The 18087-nt window shown below is 39.4% G+C and overlaps 1 protein-coding gene across 1 annotated transcript in view; it reads left to right on the forward strand.

The window, feature by feature from the left end:
• GALNTL6 (polypeptide N-acetylgalactosaminyltransferase like 6) overlaps positions 1–18087 on the forward strand; it is a 377013-nt gene that overhangs the window by 347207 nt on the left and 11719 nt on the right. Inside the window, exons 9-10 of the mRNA XM_059845667.1 lie at positions 9422–9643; positions 17357–17473. Coding sequence (XP_059701650.1) covers positions 9422–9643; positions 17357–17473 — 339 coding nt within the window. The remainder of the gene's footprint in view (positions 1–9421; positions 9644–17356; positions 17474–18087) is intronic.

The raw sequence follows: 18087 nt of genomic DNA on the forward strand, positions 1-18087 counted from the left end.
ATGAACTAAGTTTCAAAATATATACACAGAATTTCTTTTTCTTGCAGGTATTTTGCACAGCATTTTAGGATTAGCCACAGAACATTAGCACATTAGGCCTTTTTGAATTGAAGGGCAATCCCACTGAAATTCAAATTGGATGCTAACTCAGCAGGGTGGTGAATCCTAACCTTAAGTTGAATTCTTCCCTGCCTGCCAGGACATAGGATCCCACTGCACGGTGATAGTCTGGCACATCAGGCACAAGCACAAAGACATTTCTCTCATTACATGGTGTCACTGAATTGGAACTTGCACAAGTTTGGGTTTAGGAATTCAACTGATAAAAGTGGGCTCAGATTCCCACCTGAGCCATTGTCTCACCCTTTTTGTGTGGCTTCAAAAGGGATCTTCAAAGAAAATTACTGTAACTGTATCATCTGGCCACACTTGCAGTTTTGTCAGGGCTTCCTTTAATATGACTGTTTTGGTCTATTTTTTCCATCTGCAAACAATATTTGGGAGTTTCTTAAAGTGGTCCATGAACATTTTATATTCTTTTTCCAGGCAGATTAAAGAATCAGAACAATCAGTTAGGTGATGGCTACATTTTCTCGTGACCAGAGTGTGAATGGATTGCTGTGGCATGCTGTTCAGGGAACACCGCTGGCACTTTTACAATCACCTCTGTAGCACAAAAGACTGTGGCAAAAAGTCAGTTATGATTCAGCAACCACAGTAAACCAGTGCAACGTCAGCTTAGAACAGGCACGTTATTAAGGAACAAAGCAAGAATCACCTTCTTAGAACAGCACTGCTATAATACGTGGTAACTATGAGTATTACAAAATACAGCAGTTAATTTTCCATTGTGATATTTTTCATTAAGAGATTTATAAATTAATTGTTAAAATTAATTAAGATCTCAGAGTACTTACCAAAGAAAATATTTAAATTATTATCCTTGACTTTAACAAGGCTTTTGATACTGTGTCACATAATATCCTCATAGGCAAACTCAAGGAGAGTTGGTTAGATTAGCGGATGGAAGGCTGGCTCTATGAGGAAGAATGGCAGATCCCAGAGGGTTGTAGTCACTGGCACAGGGTCTAGATGAAGGCCTGTCACTGGGTTCAGTATTATCTAACATATTCATTCATTCAAAATTATTTGAATGAAGGGGCAGATGCTTCCTCAGCAAGTTCACTGATGACACAAAGCTGGGAGGAGTGGCCAATACCCCAGAGTGCTGTGCAGCCCTTCAGAGGGACCTTGGCAGGTTGGAGGCATGGGCAGAGAGGAATCAGCTGAAATTCAACAAAGGCAGATGTGGAGAGGGAATAACCCCAGGCACCAGTTCAGGCTGGGGCTAATTCACTAGAAGGCAGCTTGTGAAGAAGGACATGGGCATCCTGGTGGACACCCAGCTGTCCATGAGCCAGCAGTGTGTCCTGGTGGCCAAGAGACCAATGGTGTCCTGGGGTGCATTAGGAAGATCATTCCAGCAGGTCAAGGTAGGTGATCCTGCCCCTCTGCTCAGCTCCTCACGTGGAGCACTGTGTCCTGTTCTGTGCTCCTCAGGACAAGAGAGACATGAAGCTTCTGGAGAGAGCAATAAAGTTAATTAAGAAATTGGAGCATCTCTCTTATAAGGAAAGGCTGAGGGAACTGGGCCTGTTCAGCCTTGAGAAAGGAGGACTGAGAGGAGACCTCATCCATGCCTGTCAGTATCTGAAGTTAGGATGTCAGAGGATGGAGCCAGGCTCTGCTCAGTGGTGTCGAGCAGTAGGACAAGTGGCAGTAAAAACTGATGCACAGGAAGTTCCAACTGAACACGAGGAAGAACTTTACTGTGCAGTTGACTGAGCACTGGAACAGATTGTCCAGGGAGGCTGTGGACTCTCCCTCACTGGAGATGCTCAAGAACCATCTAGACACAATCCTGTGCCATGTGCTCTGGGATGACCCTGCTGTAGCAGGGAGGCTGGACCAAAAGACTCCCTGTGGTCCCTGCTAGCATTACCCATTCTGTTATTCTTTGATCTTCTAATCCTTGTATACAAAAAAGGCAAAGTAATTTTTTTTTATGTTTTCTCCAATCTGAATAGTGTTTTGCTTTTAAGTTAATGAATACAATGGCTTAGCTTAGCTATCGAAAAGATCACAAAGATGGAGAACTAGATATTCTTGGACAATAGCTATATCAAAGTGGTGGTAGCTACTTGTCAGGATTTACTGCATAGGCTAGCACTGGAACCCAAGTTATGAGGCTTAATAAATCTATTTGGAGTCAAACCCCTGACCTCTTCCAGGCTCAGCTGCTGGGATGGGCTATGGTCTGTATGGGTCTGTAACACAAGCATGGCAACAGCCAGCAAATTTGTGGAGATGTTCTTGTAGTGTTATTCTGTGTTCCACAGCCCCCTCACAGCCACCAAACTAGGGGCAGGCAGCGTCCTAACTGGGACCAGAAACATCCCTGCCCCCAAACTCTGCAGGTTGGCCTCATTTGAGCAAGAGGTTTAGATTTTCCAATGCATGGATCTTAAATTATTATTTTTGTGTACCTGGTGGAGATACAAACTTTTATAGAAATCCTGTTTGTTTTCAGATGACGTCTGTGTTACTTCAGCTCTAGGTATTTGCAAACTACTGTCTGAAAATAAATAGGCTCTTGCCTCTCTGCCAGCTGTGCTAACTCATAGAAGATTTATTTATATACCACATGAGCTTTGTCATCTAGTTAGAATACTGTCTTCCATGCAGATGCGTTTCTTTTATGCCTGGAGACATCTCTTTATTTGGTTGGGTTTTGCTTGTTCTTGGAGTTTTTAATGTAAATATTTCTGATATGAAACCCTGTTAAGTTTTAAACACAGTTATGTGTAAAGAACCAAAATAAGGTACCCAAGAAGGGGAAATATTGACAAACAGTAGCACTTTGTAAATTAAAAGGGAGTTATGGGAGAAAGGGAAAGGTGTGAAACCTTCCAGCTAAGGCTCAACTGATGTAGGCAGGTTAAAGTATTAAAACCTGAACATCATAAGACTCTGGTTAGTGTCCAGGAAATGTTTTATTCTTTTTCTGCTGTAGAAATTCACAGAAATGGTAAGCTTTGTGTTCTGACACTGATGGATGGATCTTTGCACAAAACTGAGGGTATCGTTTTTCTCCTTGTGAGTGCTCTGGAGTTTTATACCCTGCTGCTTCTGGCATATTAATCCATATTTGTTGGATGAGCTTCTCCAGTCACTTCGTTCTCTTCTCTATGATGATTCATTGTAGCATTATGCTACCCATATTCCAGAGGAACATAGAGTTGTCTTGACTGAATAGATCCCAATGCACTTTTTAAATACATTTTGTGTAAAACAAACTGTATATTATATTATTTCCAGCCAAATTAAATACAGCTGCTTTTAGAGGTAAACAGGACACCCATTTTGAATTAGCAACAATACTGTGCTTCACAAAACAATAATAGAAAAATTCAAATTGGTAAGATGATGTAGGTGAGGTCAAAATAATACCACTAGAATTTTACTAGGGAAAAAAAGAGATTAATATGTCAGTTGTTGCCAAGATTGTTGCATTATTCTTGGCAAGTAAACAGTAATGATCCCTGTTACATTTCACAACCAAAATACAGTCAGGCCTCAGACATGCTGTGGTGATTCGTATTTGATTGGCGTAATTGAAAGTGATTTTGATGTGCTGTCTCCTGTGACAAATACCAGCTGGTGACATCCAGCTTCCTGGAAAATGTTCAGATTAAATGCAGGACAATAGGATCTCATTACAGGTTTCAAGTTCCAGTAGTAGTTTAATATTGACAAAAGTAAAGTCTATTGATTGAGATCAGGGTCAGTTTCATGTGGTGAGATAGACACAAAAGCAGAAAAAAACCTGTTATGCAGGTGAAATGAAACAAACAATAGAACCATTGTGCTCCTTTAGTGACACCTGATAAAAATCTTTAGAACATCTGGAGAAACTAAGAACAGAAACTACAGTGTTATCTTAGTCCAAGTGCTGCATCTAAAATGTTAATTGGAAAAGATGCACCTAGAGGATGGAGGTGTGCTGGCTTGCAGTGTAGCTCAGGAGCTCTCTTAGGAGTGCTGTCGTCTCAAGCCAGCACACCATCCACAGTGACAAAGTGGGGAACTACCCCTCTCATATTAGGGACTAATCCAGTTAAACTTTGCCTAGAGCTAATATTTATGGACCTGTCCTTTGACATGTCCCTGTGTCACCCTGATATTCCATTCTCATGGTCAGTGTCTGCTTTCTTCTCACTGGGTAATATCATATCTCTTGAAAACGACAGATGATCTTACACACTTAAAAAAGGGACAGTCATTTGATTACAGGGGTGTATATACCCTACTCGCTGAACAAAATGGCCCATGAAAAATTTTCTTTTTTCAAGTGCAGAAGTCATCATTTGTCTCTCTCTTTCTTCAGTCAAGTTGATTTAAGTTCTTTTATTGAAGTCTGCTGTGCTGGCTTTGGCTGGGATAGAGTTAATTTTCTTGAGAGTAATTAGTATGGGGCTGTGTTTTGGATTAGTGCTGGAAACTGTTATCAATGTAGAGATATTTTCCTTATTGCTCATCAGGGCTTGCACTGGGCCTTTTCTGCTCTTCACACCACCACCCCCACCCAGCAAGCAGGGTGAGGAGCTAGGAAGAGACACAGCTAGGACGGCTGATCCAAACTGACCACAAGGATATTCCAGACCATATGGCATCAGGCTCAGTATATAAAGCTAAGGAGGAAGGAGGGGTGTTTAGAGCGATGGTGTTTGTGCTCCCAAATCACCATTAGGCGTGAAGGAGCCCTGCTTTCCTGGAGACAGCTGAACACCAGCCTTTCTGTGGGGAGAGGGGAATGGCTTTGCTTGTGTGCACAGTTTTTCCTTTCCCTGTTAAATAGTCTGTATCTCAACTCTTGAGTTCTATCACTTTCACTCTTTGGATTCTCTCTCCCACCCCTTTAAGGAGGACTGAGTAAGTGGCTGTGTGGTGCTTACTTGTCAGCTGAGGTTAAACCATGACGTCCATGTATCCATGACATTGCAGTTTACAGTCTTGCAGACTATCATTGATTAAAAATGCAAAGCAAAATCACAGTCTTAAATGTGTGAGTTTGTACAAACCTAAATAAAATTTATCTAAATGTAAGGCCAGTGGTAAAGAATTTACCAGAGAGTAAAATTGTAAGTGATTAAGATTATATCAAGAATGTGTAAATGAGCAACTGATGACAGCTGATGACTCAGTGTGGTTGCTGTCACTGTTGTATTCATCTCGAAGTTTCTTTGTAACAGCTGTTACAACTTAACATATAGAAATATTCATCTGCTGAAATACCATTGGCCTTACTTATTCTCATACAGAAATTTTTCACTGAAAATGACAAAAGAGTGAACAAATTGTCATGGGTCTTCTTGGATAGGTCCTGAGAACCTCCTCAGATGACCACTTAGAGTCCCTCTGACTTCTTTATTTTGTGTGTCAATTCATGTAACTACTTAATAATTATTTGATCTTCATTGAATTGTTTTTATTTATTTTTTTTCCTTTGTTTTTTTTTCCTATTAAGAGTAACCAATCTGGACATCTGTAGCCTTGCAATGAATTTGTCAACCAAGCTAAGCTACGCCATTTTCAGCTGTAAAAACATGTTGTCAAGCATTGGAACAGGCTGCCCGGGGAAGTGGTTGAGTCACCGTCCCTGGAGGTATTTAAAAGACATGTAGATGTGGCACTTAGGGACATGGTTTAGTGGTGGACTTGGCAGTACTGGGCTACAGTTGGACTCAACGATCTTTGAAGTCAGTTTGAATCTAAATGATTCTATGATTCTATTTTTCTTTTTTTCCTTTCCACATTCATTTACATGAGATTTTCAGATTGAATCCAAGCAAGAGTGATCTACCACAAAGATATCCCCAAACTGGTTCTTCCTATAAGTAGTATTTGATGCCATTTGAAAAACTTTTTAAAGGAGTTTTCTGGAGAAAATAACAGAAATAGTAACAGAAATCAAGAAGATTCAAATCTAATTCCTATAGAGTCTAAATTACTTGAAGATTAGTTTCATTGTGAAACTTAACTGTCTCATGATAAAAACTAAATGATGCTGTAAAATGTTCACAAAATGCAACCTAATCTGGAATGCTCCTAAAGTTCTTTGGCCTGCAAGTTCTGGGTCAGTATACCCACAGAGAGTAAAATCCTATCAAAGTCAAACTGCTTAAAGCCTTCTTTACAGCTAGACTCTGTCAAGATTGGGTAGCTATTCAAAACCATTCCCACTTGTGCTTGTATGACATGCTTACCTTACCTAAGGGTCAGGCAAGGAGGAAGTGACCAATCTCCTTCCTCCATCTGCTGTGTCAGACATGCACCCAAATTATGGGAATGACATTTCTGGAAGACTTGTAAAGGATTTGAAATCACATCCTTACCTTGCAGTAAGTAATTTGATTGGTAGGCCTAAAGTGCTCAGAGGTGAGGGTTCTCGTTTTGGTTGTGCTCCTCAGATAGGATGAGTAAAAGCCCAGCAGCTCCCTACCATAATTGGCAGAGAAGAGTTATGATCCTAAGAGGGTCTCTGCAATTTTCCATGCTGCTAGACAGCCACAGAATGGGAATTTTCAGCTTACAAGTTCACCCATCTCATCTTGGACAGCCTGTATTTTTGCTCTAGGAACATGCTGTGTTCTAAATAAGAAGGAAAATGGTGTTTGCCTTTCGTGTGGAAGGTTGCACCAAACCTGCTTTCAGTACAGCAGCTCTTCTTGACTGCATTCAATTCAAGTAAGGGGAGATTTACGAGTAGTCTGAACACATTTATGTTAAAAGGAAGTATGGTGATTTCTGAGCTTGTATAGTGGTAATAAGGATAAGAAATGCTAACCCATGCTAACTGAGGTCAACAGACCTCTTTAAAACAGAATTGTTTAGATGCTGAGTGCTTGCCCCAGAAACAGCTTCTCACTACTCCAGAACACAGTGTTCTTTTTGGTCATGTTCATAAGTAGTCTGGAGATTTAGAGCTCATAAGGGTTTGGCTTATGAAATCAATGTATAAACATACTAGTTCATTACTGGTGATTTTTAGCATATGATGGAAAGAAAGGTCTTGGAAGAACAGGGAGGCAAAGTTTTAAATAGATTTATCCAAAGTGTCCTACCTGATACTTGGGGAATTGTGGGAAGAACTGACTCTTTCTTTTAATACTGTGTTTGGTGCATTTACACAAAAACATACATGAAACCCAAACAGTTATAAAGGTGGTATTGGAAAACAAAAAGTTTTTGACCAGTGAATTAAAATTTTGAGTAAGTGACCAGGTACAATATAGAGATTTTTGCTGGACTCATGTTTTATCAGTAACAATCATCTAAAGCAGAATGCAGTCCTTTTAGTGCAGCCAAGTAACTAAAGAAGAAAGTCCATCAGAGACTACTCTTAGTATCGGTGATGCAAGTCTTACCTTGAATTTTTCTTTCCTAAGAGAACTTTTTAATTTATACTGTACGTTCACGGTATGGCTCTTTTTATGGTATAGTTTATAAATCCTATCAGATGAAGTGATTACAAAAAGCTATTTTATAGAACAGTCCTAAACTGCATTTGCATTGTAGCAAATGGGGTATGCAGCATTGCAGTGAAAGTTACGCTAGAAATCACATATATTTTCATTATTTTGTCTTTTTGTTTAATGTTCCTAATAATATTTTTTTCTAATATTTTTCATGTACAAAATCTCATCACATAATATTTTTATGTGTCAGAAAATTTCTGTGTTATGGGTTTTCTGCTAGAAAGGTGAGACTGTCATTTAGACAACGTTCTTGATTTTTTTCTGGTTTTCGTTGTCCTACCCAGTTCCTATTCTTGAATTCTAATTTCTGTAAAGTTATTTAGGTCTTCCTGAAATCACAGCACAAGTCAAACTTATGTGGGGCACTAGCCATTTTTGAATAAGGATATGAGTGTTGTGAATTCTTACACTGCTTTAATGTTACTTGCTTTATCCCTGCAGGTTTAACGTACTTGCTTCACAGAGACAAAGTACACAGAAACTTATCTTGCAGTGTCAGCTAAAACTACTTCCTTTGTTCTGTATCTTGCTGTCTTTGTATTCAGATAAGCCTTATTAGTTCAGAGACATTTAGTTTACATAGATTAATAAAATTCAGGAAAAGAATTTTCCAGTGAATCTTGAAGGCAAATCAGAGTATGAATCCAGCTTACTTAGATGCAGAGAATGTTCTGAAAAGAAACATTACCTTATGTTGATGCTAATCAGATGTATGTTGTCCTCCAGCTTATTGCAGAGTGAATCTCAGCATTTTGTAGTTAGTGTTCTATAAAAAGAATATTACAAGACTTGATTATCTCGTTTTTACAATCAAAGCAATAACACCATAGTGTCTCAATGTCATCCAGAGAGATGTTGCTTTGTTGGTGGGATAAAAGGTTATTGGGCAGCTGTGGCAATATAGAATAGACCAAACCCATACTCCACTACAACATCTGCATATAAATTTGTGTGGATTGAGTTACAGGAGGAATTTTAAAATCAAACAAAAATACAGAAAAAAATGCCCCTTCTTGGTGGTAAATAACAATAATATATATCTTTTCAGTCTACCCAGAACTTTTCTTTGCAATGGTAATTGTTTTATTTTATAATTTGAGACAGCTAATTTAATTAATTGTAATTTGAATAAATTCCTATGCAGCAAAATAGGTAATTCTGTTTCCTATAAAATGTCAACAAAAATGAACTTTGTGGAACACAGCCAGAACTGGGTTTCATGGAACCTAAATAGTCTTAGATATGTTCATAGGATGAGTGAGTGCAGAAAGCCACAGGTTGTTGTGGCTCCTATCCCAGGAGGTCTTTTTCTTCAAATCAACTCTTCAGGGCTGCTTGTCCCCAAACATTCACTTGTTAGACCTCACCCTAAAACTTAGGTAGGAATTGCTTGGTGACTAAGCAGTATTGTGACAGATTGAAATTCAGATGCCTTTCAAATGCAGAGCGAAATACATAAGAAGGAAGATTGAACAGTTCTTCCACATTAGCAGGTCTGAATAAACAGGGACCAATGTAAGCAGCAGAAAGGAATTTTTTGTTCAAAATCCATCATTAATCAAAAACCCATATGAAGAATGTGCATAAAGAATGTGAAGGAAAATAAGATGTTCAACAGACAGAAGGCTGTCTCTCCCAGAGCCAGCAGGAAAGAAGGGTACTTAGTACTCTGTAGTGTTTGCTCAACTGAGCAATATGACCAGCTAAGCTTAGAAATTGTGTGGAATGCTGATTTCTTGTTTTGTTTAAAATTTTCCCAGTTATGAATATCATTCATTCAAAACATGAAGAAATTAATGGTTACTCTTTTTTGTGCCATGCAGAACCTGAAGCGAGTGGCCGAGACGTGGATGGATGAGTTTGCAGAGTACATTTACCAGCGACGGCCTGAGTACAGACATCTCTCCACTGGTGACATCTCTGCCCAGAAGGAGCTGCGCAAGCACCTCAAGTGTAAAGATTTCAAGTGGTTCATGGCTGCAGTGGCTTGGGATGTCCCCAAATATTACCCTCCTGTGGAGCCTCCACCTGCTGCCTGGGGGGAGGTGAGGAATAGATCAAGTTTAAATGAATCTAACATTTTAGATTGAGGGAAATTAAAATTATTAAATGAGAGTAAACCTGATGTTAAGTAGTGTTATTAAGGAAGTTCACAGAGGTTGAAAAAGTCCCTGAACTATCCTTTAAAATGAGAAACTGTCATGTCTTAGAACTATCACTGTTGCTTTTGTAACTCATTTCAATTTTGTGTGTAGAGGGAACATGATGTATGCACAATGAGGACAAGAATGAGTAAAAAAGTATGTAGCTCTCATTACTGCATGTTGCAGAAGATTTTAGATTCAGAGAATCACCTTAGTAAAAAGGAGGTCTGAAGTCACTGCTTGGGTTTTTTTGCATATCTACTGGTATAATTCCTGCTGTCCTTACAAGGACAGTTGTGTGCAGATGGAGTTACGTTTGCTCACACGTGAAATGTGAAAAGCAAAGCCTGGATACTTTCCTTTTAAAACAACTGCTCTTGCTCAGCTGCTCTATATATTCTGTAGGTGCTGTCATCACTGAGTACCAGTAGCAGACAAATACAATTTCTCCATTGATGGATGAGGGGAGGGAGAGACCACAAAAGAGAAGCCAATATCTGAGCATCATTGCAGAGCAAGGGCTGAGCAAACAGCCAGCTGTGATCAAAGATGTTCTGCATTCAGACCTTTGAGAAGAGCAGAGCTGTAGCAAACCTTGCTTTGACAGTTTGTTTTGTGCAGAAGAAATGAAAACACAAGGAGAGACGTGAGAGGAAATTACTTCCTTAGTTGCAGTGAAAAATTGCTGTAGCTTTTGCCCCCAACGACTACAGCAGCTTCACGCCATGGATAGGTCGTGGGCAGAAGGCTCTTTCCTCTCAGTTCATTAAGATATATAAAGAAGGTTTCACTCTTCCAGTGTATTGTGCTACTTTTTAAAAACCATAGGAATATCTGTACTGTGAGTTCTAGCCTTTTCTGATTTTTTGTGTATGTTCTTGGGGCTGTCAGAAAATTAACTTTCATATTTGAAACCAGAGGCTGAAGTTGAAACTTTGACCAAAACATTTGGTAAAATCAGGCACAAGTCTGCATATTCCCAGTGGTCAAGACTGGACAATAGACTTCTAAACATAGGAACCTCTACTATTCTCCAGAATTTCTATTTAGAAAGGCAAATTACCTCATGGTGAGATTTCTAAAATACATTTCTCTGGTACTAGCAATCCTTAATTCTTCTTCATAAGCTATTAGTTACAGATGTTCAAAAAAACTCTAATTTATATGTGTCATACTGTTTGCTACTTCTTTGCAGTAATGAATTCCTTTGTTGTTAAAGTTTGTTCTTTTTGATCCTGCTGCCCACTCTTTATGAGATTAATGTGTAGTGAGAGGTAAGGAATTTATCAGTAGAAGTCAGGCTGGATCAGATTGCTATGACTCCTACTGTGATCTTCCTTCACCATCTTTCACATTTATACATGGGTGTCCTTGGAGGACTGGGATCAGGAGATGTGTAATTTCTCTAGCGAGCTGGACAATCCTTAACTCAATCGAGAGGGTCTAAGAGGGGGAGCTTTTGATTCAGGTATTCATTCTTTTCACAGCAATATTAATATAAACTCTGCATAATCCCAAGTATTTTTAACAGTAAATCAAAATCATACCAATGGTGTGAAATCTGTGCCTTAAAAGCATTTACTAAGTTCTTAGGAAGGACATGAAGACCAAAGATTTTCTTTTTTGTCTAAAACATACTTTCTCTAAAATAACAGGAAGAGAACTTTCAGCCCTCCTTCTCTAGTTTTTCCTGAGATTGTCACATTCCTGTGCAGTTTTAATTAATTTGTTGGCACTTGCAAGGACCTTGAAAAACCTTGAAGGTCAATGGCTGTGAGAAGCTGAAAGAGGGAAGCAGACTGTAATGTTACTGCTTTGTAAGAATCACTCAGCTCTTGAAACCTTGCTGATTATACACAGCAAAGGCTGTGCCAACACTGTCATTTAGTACCCTCTCTGCTTCCATTTGGAAATACTTTATATCTGCTTGCCTATGCCAGTCTGAGAAAGAGTAAACAATGAAGTAGACAGACAAATTTGGCTCTAGTATTTTGATATCTAGCTAGTAAAAGCATGTGGTGTGAAAGCAGATGTCTCATAAACAGCCTCTTCGCAGCTCCTCTTTTTTTTTGCAAACATATTTATTTAAAATCTGACATTTACATTTCTTGAAAAAATCTGTTTATGATAGAAAATAAGGACATTATGAAAAAAAAAAAAGCAGTTTTTTTTCTACACTTGTCATGGCCTTATCGCCTATGTGTGTTTGTGCCTATCTATGTCCTTGTAACTGGCAGGTCTACATACCCTCAATAATCTGTTCTGCCTTGTAACATTTGAAATATGTGCAGTAGAGCAATGTAACAGCAAATACGGATAGATTAAGGTTAGTGAGACTGTCAGTTCTGTGTTTGAGTGACGTAACTGCACTCTTTTCCACTGTGGAAAAGAGGAAAGTATTCAATTAGGTTTTGTTCTTACTCTTTTGCATATACTAGAAAGTCTGGTACAAGTTGAAAACCGTAATACACATCCCATGCTTTTTCTAAGACAGAATGTATTTGTAATATGAATTTGAAGTCCTGCTGCCTAAAACAATATATGTGAATTTGCCACAAGGTGTTTTCTTAGGAAGTGCTCATGAATTTACAAGCTGTGATCCAGCATGAATATGTTGTGCAGGTATCACAGCTTCCAGTATCTTTGAAAACACATTTTGCATTAAATCAATCATATAATATCAGACATCATCATTTTTTTTAGATTTCATGAGTTCTATAGTCAAGGTGGTGCAAAAAAAAAAGTTGTTTTACTCAGTCAAAAGGGAATTATTTAATCTTCATTTCACTTGCTGTTACATGAACTTCAATAATTTAATGAGGAATTTTCTCACTCAGTGCAGCAGTGCTAAGCTGTAGAACCTGAGAGTACTCCTTTCTCAGCCCCAAACTCATGGATTTTTACAGCACTGACATGAAAATGTCGCACATAAAGTCAAGTGGCACATTTGAAAAAAGAAGAAAGCCTAAGAGCTCACTAACTTCTCTTTCAGTTATATTCCCTTTTTTAAAATGTGTCATCCTTATACCCTTAATGAGTCAATCTGAGCCCAGCAAGTGTCACACATCTGTTGTACAAAAGCAATATAACCCCACCCTGCACAGACCAAGTGCTGCACAGCTGGACTGTTCAAATTCTTTTATCAGGATCAATGTCACACTGAGTAAGAGTCCCGTGTTTCTTCAGTGAGGTTTTTGGCAGTGCTTGACTTCTTTACCTTTGACTTTTTTCTTTTTTCTGGCTCACACAAAGGATAAATAGTTCTAAAATTACTGTGTATCAGTTGACAGGAGAAGTGGCTCATTTTTATATATTTGATCCATAGACATTGATGGCCCTAGGGTTATCTGAGTATGTAAGCAGTGCACTAAAACTGGCTCTAAGTGCTGCTCAAACAAAAGTAACATAAATGAATACTGCTAATGTCTTCTAAGAGTTATATCCATTTTCATATTTAAGGCATTAAATCAGATGTCGGGGCGAGTATTACATAAACTGATAGTACAAGGTACTTCTGTTGTTGCTGTTTCTGTAAGCATTGTCCTAACACCATCTTCACAGTCATTGTTCACAGGTGATGATATTGAACATACAATTGTCTTTATAGTGCTACACTTTCCCTCTTTCTGCTTTTGGCAAAAAGAGTTTCATGTCATGGTGAGCATGCAGGGCAGCTCCCAGAACCCCTGGGAGTTTGGCTGTCCCACTCTGGCTTACCCCTCCGAGGCTCCATGAAGGCTGAAGTGTATACCTGGGTGACAGCCTGTCTCCAGGGCAGGCGATCAAGGCTGCAGCAGCCAGGATATCAGCTACTACCTCAACAGCAAGTCTTGCAGGAACTCATGTGCCTGGGAAAAGTTGTAGGCTTTTAGAATTACCAAAGAATATTGGTCAATATAGCTGCTGGGCTCTAGGAGGCTGTATTCTCTATGCTTCTACACCTCATCTGCTCTCTGCAAGGACTGCAGTACCCATAGGGAGTTACAATGACATTTCAAGAACTAAGTATGTATGATGACTTAGAGATAGCATCCTATGCTTTTGTCAGATTTGTTTAATTCTGAAACGAAACAGCCTTTAATATTACCAGTTGTCTCTGTCCCTCTGGGAGCCTCTCAGGAACCCCCAGCCAGCCCCGAGTCGGCAGATGGCGTGGAGCAACCCCAACACGGCGGACAGCAGGGGAGCACTCTCTCGTGCCCCGAGGGTGCTGAGGGCAGCCAGGCCAGTCACCTTTGCAGCAGAAGAGACGCTTCCATCGGTGGAAGAAAGGGCCGACTCTTAGCAGGGGTTAATCCAAGGTTTTATTCAGGAGCTCTGGGGAGTTCCTACACCTCAGGGGGCCTCCTGCTGAGAGCCCGGGGAGATGTGCCAAGGTTACATTTAAAGGGAGGTGGAAACCAAAAGAAGATAACATTTTACTAACCAGTTGGTGACCCTAAGGGATGGATACTGGGGGATATACATTTAGGACAGCCTAGGGTGTAATGCTTGGGGGCTGACCTCAAGCCTTTGGCTAATCACTTGACGTCCTAGACCGAAGCTTATAGATGGAGGGGATGGGATGCAGAGTGATTGACAGAGCGCCAGGGTGGGGATTTGGGGATGATCTCAGCAAGGGAGAGGGATTACATAGGTAAAAGGAAGGGGGTACAATCTGGGATAAACCATTTGGGAAAAATATGGGGATACAAAAACAAAACTACTTCAAAGCATTACAAAGTGTAAAAACACACTACAACAACTTACCATCCTTGTCAGTCCATACATCAATGTCCTTATAAGCATGATTTTCCTGTATGCTTATCTGTGTGTACAAATGATGGCATTTAAGACTGAGAAAAAAAGTTTTGTCTGTAGCAACTCAATGCCTTACCTGCATGGCTGATAAAAATCTGTCTCCTGTTCATCCCTGGTCTTACAATTGCACAAATAGGAATGTGGGAAACATTTTAGGATCACTAGCTATTTGTTTTCTAGTTGTAACTCATAACCTTAAAAATCCCAAATCCATTGTGCTGTGTGACTGGAGACAAGGCAGTTCAAAAGCATATTGGTGTATAAATGAGAAGAAAAAATCCCTGTGCTTCTGCTTTCCTTCCTTTGTCCATGAAAGCATCTTAGGGGATTTGCAGGCTGTGTGGTGCTGATGCTTGGCAGAATGTTCCCCGTGGCTCTGGCTCTGGCTCCGGCATGATGGCTCAGTTCAGTTTCTAGCAACTGCCAAGGCCACACAGAAATGCCAGAGAACAAAAGCACAGACTTGACTGAAATGCCTTATTACAAAAAGAAAACAAAAAACAAACCGTGACCCCTCTCCAGCTGAAAGGATGAAACAAAAAAAGGACGAGCTAACATGTAAGCTGCAAAAAACAGAGGAAAAACTAACTCAAGCAAACCTTCCAGGGAAAGGGAAGAGGAGAGGAAATAAAGAATGTGAGAGAGATTCCAGCAGTGGAGGAACTAAACGTAGCTTCAGCTGAAACCTATTGCAGAAATGGTCTGAACACATTTACTGCACAGTCCAAATGACAGAGACTGGGATGGAGCGATGCCATCAAGACAAAATTATGAAAGCCTTTTAATGCAATGAGCATGAATTGGATATGGAGCGTATTCACTGTCATTTTACAATTCTGAATCACATAAATATACCCAATTATTAATGGCAATTGTTAGCAGTTCCATTTTAATTAACTTGCATGCTGTAAGAACTGAACTGATGTATCATTTAATTTTCTATTAGACCAGAAATCTTTATCTATACAATGGAAATTTAAGTGCATTGAGAAATGATTGAACATCCTCCAAAAAAAATTATACTCTGAGAAGTTATTTCACATGAAACTTTAAAAGTAGGACATTAAATTCTATTCCTCTCATTATTCTTTCCTGCCTCTTTTGCTGGGTAATATTAAAATGAAGGTTGTTGAGAACTAATCACCTTTCATTTTTTTTACTGTAGGTCTGCCCAGTGCTGGATTTCTGTATCTGGTTGTGTGTATGAACAGCTAGTTTTACCTCATCTTTAGCAACTTTTATTGTATTGAAAAAAGAAAAAATATCCTAGGACTGGGCTGGTCCAATTTTTTTTTTTTAAATGCTTCTCTGAGCCCTGGTGAAGGATCAAAGGTTCCTGGAGGCAGTTGTTCAAACTGATGCTCCCCCCATCTTTTGCCCAGTCTGCAATTTTCTAAGCTAAACAAATGCACCTCCTGAAACCTTTTGTGAGAGTTTTTATATTTTACAGTTTTTACATTTTCTCACTACCTGTTGTGTTCCCATCTGTGTAAATCTTTCTTGAGCATGGGTAATAGACTGGATCCCACTCCTACAGAGTCAGAAAAAGAGCAGAGTCACTCTGGCATGTGTCTTGCATGCACAAGGGTTTCCCTTCCTCGCAGTGTTTTGTGCAATGCTGTGAAGTTTTCATCCTTAGGATGTGTGTGAGGCATGCCGTGGCAATGTGTACATTTGTTTGGCATATTATGGCAACAGCAGTGACTTCTAAAGTATTTTTCATGAAAAAGCACAAATGATTACTCAATTCTATCTCCATTCTAGAAAGCATCTAGCTTTCTTTGAAAAAAGGATCATTGTAGCATCCAGAATGTCAAAAGATGCACCTGCTTTCTATATTTCTATATCAGAATTTCTATATCAGAATTTGCATGTGTTTCTGAGCACTTTGGTTACTTGGTTTCTCTTTATCTCATTGAGAGGGTAGGTTTTTTTAAGAAATTCTTTTCATTATGGAGGTGTTCCTTAGCCCAGCTAAGGAGCTCAAGGAGAAATGTGTGCAGATTTGCAACACAAAGTTAGGATTTTGCTCTTTTTGGTGGCAGTGGGCAAATCCACTTTTCAACCCATTGTTTCAGAGAAAATTTACATGTCAGCAGTAGTACATAACTGGTATGATTGATAGTCACAGATTAATTATTACTCAGTTGCTTCAGCCTCAAGAACAAGATTTTCCTTTTAAGAACAAGTTACACTGCAATGTTTGCAGCTGGCATGCAGAAGGAGCCTCCATGGGTAAGCATAGGTTTCAGTACAGATTTGTTAAGTACTTTTTAAAAGCCTAAGTTTCAGTGCAGACTTGTTAAGTACTTTTTAATTTTGTGCACTTCAGGGAGTAAAGTGTGACCTTATCTACAATGGTGGTATTGTGTCAAAGTAAGAGCATGAATTGGAGCAGGGCATGCCTGAATTTCTAATGCATGCTGACTGCTGCCATACCTCGGAGAGACTCATACAGAAATCAGTTCCTTCTAATACTGTTGATCTCTCTTGCTCTCATAGGATGGAAGAAGCAGTCAGACAAGCTTTGAACTTCTTTTTCTCTTTAGTTTTTTCTGCATGAAGGTATTTCATAAGAGCTGCCTTTTATTTGTTATGCAGAATATTTCAAACTTTGCTTCTTCTGAAGCTGCTCCTATAAAGACTAGTTCATTCCAGGACACAGCTCTCTACCCTGTAAAAAGTAATTCTTACCAATTTTACTAACTGATACTCAATCTCAAGTCCTTCAGAGCTAAACCCCTAACCCCCTGATGCTGAAAGCTCCATTCTGCAGCCCAGTTTAATGTGAAATGTTGCTGCTTGGTTTTGCAGATTCGAAACGTGGCAGCCAACCTGTGTGTGGACAGCAAACACGGAGCCACAGGGACTGAGCTGAGGCTGGACATCTGTGTGAAGGATGGCTCAGAACGAACATGGTCACATGAACAGGTATTTATTTTAATGGTGGAAAGAGAAAATCGGGGTAGCATTGTTGCTTCTCTTACCCAGTTTTTAAACATTTCCTGAGGGCTTCTCCTTTTCTTAAGGTAAAACAGAGTGTAGAAATAATTTTTGAATTATTACTGACCTTCATGGCTTTTACAAAATAATCCTTAACATAACTTCAGAAATTCCAACAGCCACCTGGGCTGTCTTTATTTCCAAAAGGAATTGCAATGCCCAGAGAGCTTTTTGAGGCCCCATTCTCTCCCACTGTGTCATGAAAACATGTTGATTTTGGTTGAGCTACCTGAAAATATTTTAACTATAGTACCAAGCCTTTTACAGCTCCAGTCATTGTCTGTTTTTATGCTTTTATCTCATTAAGCAGTTATATTTTAAACAAGTATGAGGCATAAGTGAGATAAATGGGTAAAAGCAAGCAAAAAAGCATTTCAAGAGACAAGGAATTATAAAGACTAAAAAAACCCTTTTATTTAGGTTGGTCAGGTAGAAAACTATTAGTTCTCAGGAGTATGGAGGAAAAGAGCTTTAATTTTTACTAATTTTGAGTGCCATAGGAAAGGGATCTTGACTTACAGGCCGTGGGTCTTGCCGATGTG

This window comes from Haemorhous mexicanus, chromosome 4 (genome assembly GCF_027477595.1).
Source record: "Haemorhous mexicanus isolate bHaeMex1 chromosome 4, bHaeMex1.pri, whole genome shotgun sequence".
Taxonomy (NCBI): domain Eukaryota; kingdom Metazoa; phylum Chordata; class Aves; order Passeriformes; family Fringillidae; genus Haemorhous; species Haemorhous mexicanus.